A 12,159-nucleotide genomic window follows, 5' to 3' on the forward strand; every position below is an offset into this window, starting at 1 on the left:
AGAATAAAACTAAAATAAAAAACATGACATTTATCTGACAGCTGCAGGAAAAGCAAATATCAAATTCAAATTTAAATAAATAAACATAAAATGTTGAAAAAAATTGTATCGCTTCAAATAAAATCCTCAGTGCTCTGCCATGTTTTGTTATTGTCAATAGTGCTGTGTGTGTGTGAGTGTGTGTGTGCGTGCATGAGTGTGTGTATTTTCTTTTTTTTTTTACTGGCTATGAATGAAAACTGCTATATGATTAAAGTTTGGTTGAAAAACAATGTAATACATAGAAAACAATATATAAAATAAAGGACCATTCAAATACAATTGCAATGCATTGAATAGAATACAATAAAACAATAATATTCATACAAATATGTGAAATGTATCTGTTAGTGCAGGACAAAGAAATACATAAATAAAAAGGTCAACTTACAATAAATAAATTAGAATTTAATTGTATTGCAATGAATAAAATTAAGTAAAATTAAACACATTTGAAAATTGAAAAAAGAAAGATACATTCGACTAGATTGCATCATAAAATGCATGGAATAAATAAAACAGACAACAGATTCACACAGAATTGTGACGCATTGAATAGAATAGATCATGCCAAAAATAAAATACATACAAATAAGTGACATTTATCAGTTTGCTGCATGAGAAATAAGTATAACTCAAACATACCTCCTGATGATGCCAGCGTTAAATCGTTGCTGTCATCGTCGTATGCGTACAAAGCCCTGTTCACAAGACAGGAGGGGGATACATTACCATCATTCATCATACTCTCTTTGATATAAACACCAAAGTATATGCACTTGCGGAACATGCTTTCATAGATTGTAACTTGAAAACGTATTGAAAGATCACACATTCTCTTCGGGTGAGAGGAAATGAAAGTGACAAGAGATTAAAATATACCTATATATAAAATATACCTCTGTCATACAGTACAGTACAGTGCCATCGGGGGATTGAACTATGACCTTAGCAAGCAACAAAAAATCTGATAATTTCTATAAAATATTAATAATAGAATAAGTATTGTTTGCTTCTTAATCCTGCTGTCCAGGGATGTTGCATTGTGTGTGCCTGGGTGTGTTCGTGGCTAAAGTGGCAATTACTAGTCAGTCCACATGACCTTACACTATTGCAGCCTGAAGCGTTGCTCTGACTTTGTGCTGACCTCCCCACTCATTCTGTCTCTTTCTGCTTAGTCACATGCCTTCCAAAAAACATTCCTCTTCCTCTCGGTTTATGTCATCGTTTAAGATCACGGAAATAGCCACAGCCCTTTGCCCTGTAATTGTTTAACCTCACAAATAATACTGACAGCGTAATATCAGCGATAAAGTGCACAAGCAGGGGCGATTTATTTTTGTTCTTACTATTATTTTGCGGTACACCTTCCTTGTCTAAATTCTACAATTTGACCAGTCGTCTTTTCAAAGATGCAGTCTTATAATGTAGCTTTAACAGATTATTTTTGGGTTGTACCATTTAGTAAATACACAAATAAATACAATAATTAAAAAAATACACCAAAAGTAATGCATTGTTTAGTTTTAAAATTTAATTAATTTATTTGTTTTATTATTATGTGTAGGTTGTGCAATTAAAAAAAATGTTTTAATGCAAAACTAAAAAAAAAACACTAATGTTATTGTTATCGTGCACATAACTGCACTTACTTGTCCACATTCCAGACGCATGGCAAAACCCACATTTTTAATCTAGTTTTTAATCTTCAATTATTCAATGTCTAGTTGTTTTTAAGTGAATGAGTGATATTATTTGTATTCATTGCTTTTTTTTTTGCTATTAATTATTTTATTGTCTTTTGTAAAATGCAGTTTATAGAAAAACACTTCTAAATCAAATTTAATATTATTATTATTATTATTATTATTTTGGGCTGTGTAATTAAAATAAAAAACAGATATTTAAATCTAAAAAAAATGTAAACAAAAAACCTATGCAAAACTAAGGAAACGTCATGCTCAGTTTTTTTTAAATATATTATTTTTGGGTTGTGAAATTAAAAATCTACAGTTATAAAAAAAATGCATCGTTATTTAATCTAAAATATATTGTTATTGGTGTTGTGTAATTAATGAAAAATACATAAATAATGGATAAAAAGCATAAAACTAACACAAAATTATAAAACCTATTCCTTGACTTAATTTATTATTTAGCGTTGTCTGACGAAGAATCATACATACAATAATACATTTTTTATTCCATTGTATTCTTTATTGTTATTATTTTTGGACTGTGCAACTGATGTGAATATGTTTTCATTTAAAATGATATATTTATTTATTTATTCAAAATTTTCATTGGAAAGCTTGACCACAGTACAAATGTGTCAATGTGTACCATTTAGAAGGAAGTGGCGGTGATATGTCCATATACAGTGTATGGCACAATGTGTGGGGTGAATTTTTAATATTGACCAACATTCCTTATTTGGAGCTTTTGGCCTTTGAAAATGGAGAATCTCACAAATAAGCCAATGACATGTGGCTTTATGTGAGTGTAAATTGGTCCTCAAGGGACATAAATATCCTCTGACTGTGCCTCTACATGCATAGATGACTATGCAATGTGTACAAATGCAACAACATGCCTCTGATGGAAACACTAGGAGGACAGTCACCAGGGCACCGGCTAATTGCTGGAGACAGAGCAGCTGAAATGGCAAAAGACGACAAAACTGTGAAAAGAAAAACAAAAGGGTGGATGAAAAAAAGAAAAAAGCGCAGTTAATATCGCGAGGGGCGCTCTATAAATAATTCCGAGTAAAGCAGACAGCTGTTTATTATTCATACTGAGGCCTCATGACCCAGAAACCACTTGGAGAAAAATAGTGTGAAGGAGGAAGGAAGAGAAGAATAAAATGGCGGACGGATGAAGCGGACGATTGATGAAGGATGAAGGCAGATGAAGTGATGAGTGCGAAAAGAGGACGGGGGATAAAGATAATGAGGGATTGTGAAAGGACTCCATTAATCAGGATTAATCAAAAGTTTGAGGAGCTCCTGCAACTTTCTCTGATCTGATCTGCTCAAGAAGGATACGGGGTTCCATTGCAGACCTTTTAATGTGTTTTAACACCACGGAAAAATAGCCCACTGGAGAGTTTCACCATGGTAACTGGGCATCACCCCCCACCCCCCACCCCCCATCGCTATGGAAGCAACAGCAGAGTGGGACCTGAGGGGAGCGGCCTTGTTAAATAAAGGAAAGACGCAGAAAGCAGCACAACACATTTTACAAGAAATAAGAAATAATCTTACTTATATTGTTTATGTTTTCTGTTTTCTTTTTTTAGGTCCACTTTCATTAATTTTTGACCTTACTAGTCCAATACCACCAGGGGGCGATGGAGATCTTTTGCATGGAGAGAGCTCTGATCTACAGTACCGTGAATATCCATCCATTTTCCTACCGCTTGTCCCGTTCGGGGTCGCGCGGGGTGCTGGGGCCTATCTCAGCTAGATTCGGGCGGAAGGCGGGGTACACCCAGGACAAGTCGCCACCTCATCACAGGGCCAACACAGATAGACAGACAACATTCACACCCTCGGGCCAATTTAGTGTTGCCAATCAATCTATCCCCAGGTGCATGTCTTTGGAGGTGGGAGGAAGCCGGAGTACCCGGAGGGAACCCACGCAGTCACGGGGAGAATATGCAAACTCCGTACTGTGAATACTTTTCACGTAATCGCCTCTTCTTTTCTTTGGACAAATATGCTTCAAAACTTGAATTTCAAACCATCATCAGCATGCTTGAAGTCCAAAAATAAATATATACATATATATGTATATTTTTAAAAGTACTTTTTGTATTTCTTCATGATTCCACCATCTCAAAGATGCTAAAGAAGAAAAGTGTGATGAGAACCATAGAACAGCCACATAGAGTAAAGAGTCTGGCTGCTTAGTACAATATAAGTAATGGATGTAAAACACGATGTGGCATTGTTGTTTACTGTTTCCTGTCTACTGAGCATCTTCAAAAGACAACTACTTTTACTTTACGTCTTTAGCAGTTTGACTAGCAGTTAGGAATTAATCAATGTTATGTAAAACATTGCCTGCACGGTTAATGAAGTTTAATGGCGGTCGCGGTTTGACTCTAAAACAGATTAAGTTACTTGACATTTTCCTATAAAGTTGTGGATTATTTTAGAGATCCCACTATGTTCTTTCAACTAGGATATCTTTTAGAACAGGGTTTTTGGGGTCCATTGTTGGGCCACGAGCGCCCCCTATCCCAAAAATATCTGTTTACACTTTTTCACCACTTGTGGCATAAATGACAATCTCAAACAAACAGAAGTATGGAGATGAATTTATAGAGTAGTTTCTTAAGCGCAAAAATGATAACTAAAGTGATGAAGCTGTATTTTTATTTGCACTTTAATTTTATTGACAGTTAAGTTAAGAAACATTCATTATTAAGTTAGTTTATTTAAGCACAACATAATTGTATATACATTTATTTTTGTGTGTTAATATTTGAGTGGGTCCCGGGCCCTTCTGTAGTGTAAAAGTTGGGCCCCGTGGTCAAAAAGGTTAAGAACCCCAGTTTTAGAAAAACATTTAACGACGTTCAAGCGATACAGCGGAAACATGTGATGACCATAAAACTGTAAATTGAATGTACTGCAAGATAGGGAAGTGTCTGTGTTCTTAGTACAATATGAGCAATCCCTGTCTGTGTTTACTAACAAGACATGTCGAGTTTCTTAACATGGAGATATTATCACTACTTTTCTTTTCTCGAGCACAAAGAAAATAACATTTTAGTTAAATGTAAGTTGTGTCTTGGATAAAAGATCCTATCTACTGCCCAAAACAGCAATTCAAATATGCTGAAACAGCTACAAAAGCAACATGCTTCGACAAAGCTAGTAAAGAGAGACACAGACTCCGATGCCATTTCACCTCCACCTCCACCTAAGGATTTTAACGGAGGCACTGCTAGCCAGGACAACATTGATAGAGCCATTGCAGCGTATGTGCTAGAAGACATGCAGGCTATTTCTACAGTGGAGTCACCCGATTTCAGGCAGCTAATTAGCATGATACCGGCGTCAAACAGCAAATGGCACGGAAAACATTTTCCACGTACCTGGACAGTGAGTACATAAAAATGGAAAGCGAGGTAAAGAAAACTCTCCAAACTCTGCCTCTGCTCATCATTCATCACTGAAGGTACACACTCTGTCAATTCTCTTATATACTGTTGCTCTTTCATTCCAGACTTCTAGAGTGTTTGATTACCACATCACTCTAAATGTATAGACTATAATGTTCACAAACATAACGAGGGATCCTGGTGGGCCAGGCCAATCTTTCCTTATGTCTAAACTAAAACTGGGGAAATGCGTAGAGTATTCTGGGCTTCAGTACAGTTAATCTCCTGAAGACATGATTTTATTTCCAAATTCCTTGAGAGAAAAAAATGCCTGGTTAGGTTTTGTGTATGTCATGTGTGCCTTCCTTGGGTGAAGCCAGGTTTACAGCTATGTTGTGACATGTTGTTATTATGCTGTGTGTTACTTATGTATGTTATGTTGCAGCTATTTAAAATAGTTGTGTCAATTTGTTCTGGCCTGAAATAAATTGGCCCTTTTCTTTGTGTGATGTATGTAGACCACATGGCTTAGAAAGAAAAAAAACTTGATTAATCTGCATATACACATAAATAATGCAATTTTTTGGGATTAATCACATGAGTTAACTTGTTATTTTGTATATATATACACACACACATACTGTATATACACATACTGTATGCACACACACACACACACACACACACACACACACACACACACACACACACACACATTTATATTACCACTGTTAGACCCCGAAACAGATTTATTTATTTAACATGATTTCCTATAGGAACATGTGAAGGTTCCACTTGAGTTAGACTGCCTTTTCTGAGTTTCAACTGCGATATTTTAAGCACAGAGTCTAATGATGTTCAATCAGCGACAAAAGGCGAAGTAATTTATGGACAAATTGCATCATCAGTCGCCGTGACAACCTCATGAAAGTGGCCTCATTCAATGGAGGTTTAAGTATGCAAAGTAACAAGAGTTTCAGTTTGAATTAAAGACTTGCAGAGGCTCCCTCTAGGCTCAGCCAGTCCGGGCCTGCTGGTGAGAATAAAAGTCACCACAAGTTGGAACCGTTATGTTATGAACCGTGCCAGCTCTCGAAGCGGTTGTCATATCTCCGACTGACTCGGGGAAGATGACAACGGAACGTTGCTGATCCATTAGGGATGAAAAGCCAGATGATGACGTGTGCAAGGAAACAGTTCCTTACAGGACAGGAGATGTGACACGCTGCTTTCTTTCATGTGCCGGCCTCACAAGTTGAAATAAACACTACATCTATCGTCAGAAGTTTAAAGTGACCAGTGATTTAATAGCAAAAGCATGCGGTTGGCTAAAAGTATGTTCATAGTGAGCAGACAGAGCGAGAAGGAGGGAGCATTGGAGGGAAGTATGCGGAAAACAGTTAAGATAGCATTGTTATTTATTGAGGGAGAAAACCATTGCAGTGACTTCATGCAAAAGCAATGAAGCACTTGAGGGTGGGGCATTATGCGTGATGGCAGTGAGTAAGGCACTGAAAAGACCAGAAAAGTCCATCTTGGGCATCAAATACCCCTCGGAAAGATCACGTTGGGGGCTTTTTGGCAACGCTAACATTACGAGCATGTCTTTTGTCTCTTCTAAGCCAAACGAGAGCACTTTTTTAACAGCCGCTAACGGCTAGTGATGAATTGACCAGATGGGAATCCCAGAGGTCTTGCCAACCAGCAGCAGCAGCTGAAGCAGCAAATTGAGGAATATTTTTTTCCATCAATGTGAAAGAATTTTGTGAGCAAAGCGCCACGTTTGGCTGTGTCACCGTTTACAGAAAAAAGGCTGAGTTTGATCGTACTCAATTAGGCGGGGGGTCGTTGACACTGTCTCGAACAGAAGGGAAACATTCATGTCCAAATGTCTCCAATAAAGGAAGTTAAAAGAGAGACTTGTGTTGCAATACTAACCTCAACCTTCCCAGTCATACTTGTTTTAAAGTGAAATGAAACCAGAACTACTAAAACAGAAGTTAGAGGTACTGTAACTAATGTAACCGACAATGATCCAAAACAACAAGTATCGAAGTATTAACTGTTTTTAAGGGCCACAAATAAAAACATTATCCTAGTTAATACCAAAAGTTTACAATTATACTTAGTGCGCACTTCAGTAGGGATGGCTCCCAAATTTGGAACATTTATAGGCACAGAGCGTATTTAAAGAAGCACTCACGCATCACTCAGAGCGAACTCAGTTGGACTGCCTTTTGGTATTGATTGATTGATTGATTGATTGAGACTTTTAGTAGGTTGCATAGTGAAGTACATATTGCATACAATTGAACACTAAATGGTAACACCCGAATAAGTTTTTCAACTTGTTTAAGTCGGGGTCCACTTAAATTGATTCATGATACAGATATATACTATCATATATACTATCATCATAATACAGTCATCACACAAGATAATCATCAGGGTGTATACATTGAATTATTTACATTATTTACAATTTGGGGTGTGGCCTCAGTTCGGGGAGGCCATGGAAAAAGACTTCCGGACGGCTTCGAAGCAATTCTGGACCACCATCCGCCGCCTCAGGAAGGGGAAGCAGTGCAGTGTCAACACCGTGTATGGTGGGGATGGTGCTCTGCTGACCTCGACTGCGGATGTTGTGGGTCGGTGGAGGGAATACTTCGAAGACCTCCTCAATCCTACCAGCACGTCTTCCTATGAGGAAGCAGGGCCTGGGGAATCTGTGGTGGGCTCTCCTATTTCTGGGGCTGAGGTTGCCGAGGTAGTTAAAAAGCTACTCGGTGGCAAGGCCCCGGGGGTGGATGAGATCCGCCCGGAGTTCCTTAAGGCTCTGGATGTTGCGGGGCTGTCTTGGTTGACAAGACTCTGCAACATCGCGTGGAGATCGGGGGCGGTACCTCTGGATTGGCAGACCGGGGTGGTGGTTCCTCTCTTTAAGAAGGGGAACCGGAGGGTGTGTTCCAACTATCGTGGGATCACACTCCTCAGCCTTCCCGGTAAGGTCTATTCAGGTGTACTGGAGAGGAGGCTACGCCGGATAGTCGAACCTCGGATTCAGGAGGAACAGTGTGGTTTTCGTCCTGGTCGTGGAACTGTGGACCAGCTCTATACTCTCGGCAGGGTCCTTGAGGGTGCATGGGAGTTTGCCCAACCAGTCTACATGTGCTTTGTGGACTTGGAGAAGGCATTCGACCGTGTACCCCGGGAAGTCCTGTGGGGAGTGCTCAGAGAGTATGGGGTAACGGACTGTCTTATTGTGGCAGTTCGCTCCCTGTATAATCAGTGTCAGAGCTTGGTCCGCATTGCCGGCAGTAAGTCGGACACGTTTTCAGTGAGGGTTGGACTCCGCCAAGGCTGCCCTTTGTCACCGATTCTGTTCATAACCTTTATGGACAGAATTTCTAGGCGCAGTCAGGGCGTTGAGGGTATCTGGTTTGGTGGCTGCAGGATTAGGTCTCTGCTATTTGCAGATGATGTGGTCCTGATGGCTTCCTCCGGCCAAGATCTTCAGCTCTCACTGGATCGGTTCGCAGCCGAGTGTGAAGCGACTGGAATGGGAATCAGCACCTCCAAGTCCGAGTCCATGGTTCTCTCCCGGAAAAGGGTGGAGTGCCATCTCCGGGTTGGGGAGGAGATCTTGCCCCAAGTGGAGGAGTTCAAGTACCTCGGAGTCTTGTTCACGAGTGGGGGAAGAGTGGATCGTGAGATCGACAGGCGGATCGGTGCGGCGTCTTCAGTAATGCAGACGCTGTATCGATCCGTTGTGGTGAAGAAGGAGCTGAGCCGGAAGGCAAAGCTCTCGATTTACCGGTCCATCTACGTTCCCATCCTCACCTATGGTCATGAGCTTTGGGTCATGACCGAAAGGACAAGATCACGGGTACAAGCGGCCGAAATGAGTTTCCTCCGCCGAGTGGCGGGGCTCTCCCTTAGAGATAGGGTGAGAAGCTCTGTCATTCGGGGGGAGCTCAAAGTAAAGCCGCTGCTCCTCCACATCGAGAGGAGCCAGATGAGGTGGTCAGGATGCCACCCCAACGCCTCCCTAGGAAGGTGTTTCGGGCACGTCCGACCGGTAGGAGGCCACGGGGAAGACCCAGGACACGCTGGGAAGACTATCTCTCCCGGCTGGCCTGGGAACGCCTCGGGATCCCCCGGGAGGAGCTGGACGAAGTGGCTGGGGAGAGGGAAGTCTGGGCTTCCCTGCTTAAGCTGCTTCCCCCGCGACCCGATCTCGGATAAGCGGAAGAAGATGGATGGATGGATGTATGGATGGGGGGGGGGGGGGTTAGGTTTGGTTGTTATCATCAGTCATCAACAATTGCGAACAGAGAAATGGATATTGAAACAGTGTAGGTCTGACTTGGTAGGATATGTACAGCAAGTAGTGGACATAGAGAGAGAGAGAGAGATCAGAAGGCATAAGAAAAATATCTAAATTTGATTGTTTACATTTGATTATTAACAATCCGGGGAGGGTGTTAGTTTAGGGTTGAAGTTGCCTGGAGGTGTACTTTTAGTGCGGTTTTGAAGGAGGATAGAGATGCCCTTTCTTTTATACCTGTTGGGAGCGCATTCCACATTGATGTGGCATAGAAAGAGAATGAGTTAAGACCTTTGTTAGATCGGAATCTGGGTTTAACGTGGTTAGTGGAGCCCCCCCTGGTAATGTGGTAATGTTCCATTAGTATGCCTGAAATTTACAGTAAGCCTCCACTTTTCAAAATGCGGTAGTTTGATGCTGATCTATAATAGATTTGCTATAGACATGCTACTAATTAGCATTAGCGAGTTCAACACCTCCAAATTTGGTAATGAAAATAACAACTAAAATGCACGTTACAATCCAGCAGCTGGTGTGTAATAAGTACAATACTTACAGTATAAACAATTTTTTAGGGCACGACAAAAAATTAGATTCAGCTTTAATGGCAAAGGCTACTTCCTGACGAGGCAACACATCGTAGTCTATACATTACTGCTATCAGGAATGCAAAGTCTTCCACTGCATATAATACTTGCAAATGAGAAAACAAGATATAACAACTGGACAGTACTACTATCATCAGCTTACTGTTAAATGTTAAATACTTTTTTTTTTTAATTAGATTATTAAACAAATGATGATTTATTCACACATGAACGCACACAAAAGTACAGAAAATTGAGGACAGGTATCGTTTCTCAGGTACTGGGAATTGGTAGAGTATCAGTTGAAATGTTACAGCTACCCACCTTCGGTGCACTTCACTTAGAGTTGACACCGGTGTTGTTGTCGTGGGACCAATGTCTGTGCGGTAAAAAACACATGCTTACATGAAAATATGATTGGGTAACTTTATGTTGTGGTGTAAACCTTGCTGTCAACATTTGCAGTTTAAAACATGGAAAAATTAAGAAAAATAAGGCACTCTGCAATCCCAGAGTCCTGTATGACAAATATTTGTTGAGCAACAATCGCTTTCAACACATCAGGACAGGCCTCGGTTTCTGCACAGGTTCTACTGTACTTCCAAAAAGTTTTACCTCAATTAATTTCAGTGTTCAGAACTGCAACAGGGCAATAATGTGGAAAAATTGCTTCTTTTTCCGGCAGTGTGGGAGTGACTTGTTGGCCAGTTGTTTTGAATTGAAATTCTGGACATTCTAGATGAGTTTCAGCTTTGCAGGGTTCTCTTGCCCCTGACTCTAATAGACTCTGGGGGGGATGATGGTTTAGCCTGCTCCCTTAGGACAACATTGGGGATAGAGTGGCTGCTTGGGTTTGGTAATCCAATGCAATCACAACAGCCAAGTGAAAAGCCCTTCAGTGTCCCTCAGGGAGAAGTCGGAGTGTCTGTCCATCATTCCACAAATACTTTAAATGAGCTCGAATTCTCCAGTCAATTTTGGATTTTCTGCAATAGCAAAAATACTTTTTGTGAACTTCTTTTCTAATTTAGACAACGTCTGAATTTTGATGTGATGCTAAGTCCTAGCTGTCGTGACTCCTCATCAGAGGGGCCCAAGCCGCGTTCACAGTCTTCCATTGTGTACAGCTCGGCTCATAATGGACTTGCTGTGACTACTTCTGCTGCCGCCTCTCTCCTTCGCACCAATCAGAACCCAGCGCTGACCAGCACAGAGTCCAGCGCAATGTTGGGCCGTTGCCATGTCAGCGAGTGTAAACAAGAATGACAACAGAGAATGTTTAGACGGGCGAGGGGATGTTTGACTGTGACCCGATGTTCTGCGGTGATAGCCCGCACCCCTTTTTGTATTCTAAGACATTTAGCCTGGACTGTGGATTTAAGCAAAGCAGTATTTTCTATTCACAACACTGTCGTGAAACACAAAGTGTACTTCTCCAATGAATCAAACCAAGGCCATAAATTGCCGATAAACCAAACCGCACACCCCCTCTTTGATTGATGGATTCATTTTTAATTCATGTTGCATTTCCTGGAGTCATTAAATACATTTTAAGGTCAATAAAAAGTTCATTAAAATTCAAATATAGGGTTGTAAGTTTATATATATATATATATATATATATATATATATATATATATATATATATATATATATATATATATATATATATATATATATATATATATATATATATATATGTGTATATGTATATATATATATATATATATATATATATATATATATATATATATATATATATATATATATATATATATATATATATATATATATATGTGTATATGTATATATATATATATATGTATATATATATATATATATATATATATATATATATATATATACACACACACACACACACACACACACATATATATATACACATATATACATACATATATATATAGTAACATATATGCATATATACACACACACACACACACACACACACACACACACACACATATATATATATATATATGTACACACACACACACACACACACACACACACACACACACACACACACACACACACACACACACACACACACACACACACACACACACACACAG

General features: G+C 39.7%; 1 protein-coding gene across 5 annotated transcripts in view; it reads right to left on the reverse strand.

Moving 5' to 3' along the window:
* Positions 1-12,159, reverse strand: part of dbn1 (drebrin 1) — an 86,609-nt gene that overhangs the window by 25,668 nt on the left and 48,782 nt on the right. For all 5 annotated transcript variants that reach the window (XM_072913787.1, XM_072913786.1, XM_061962656.2 and 2 more), the window contains exon 2: positions 685-740. In XM_072913787.1, the coding sequence (XP_072769888.1) occupies positions 685-740 (56 nt within the window). The remainder of the gene's footprint in view (positions 1-684; positions 741-12,159) is intronic.

The sequence above is a fragment of the Nerophis lumbriciformis genome, linkage group LG09 (assembly GCF_033978685.3).
Source record: "Nerophis lumbriciformis linkage group LG09, RoL_Nlum_v2.1, whole genome shotgun sequence".
In the NCBI taxonomy this organism is placed as follows: Eukaryota; Metazoa; Chordata; class Actinopteri; order Syngnathiformes; family Syngnathidae; genus Nerophis; species Nerophis lumbriciformis.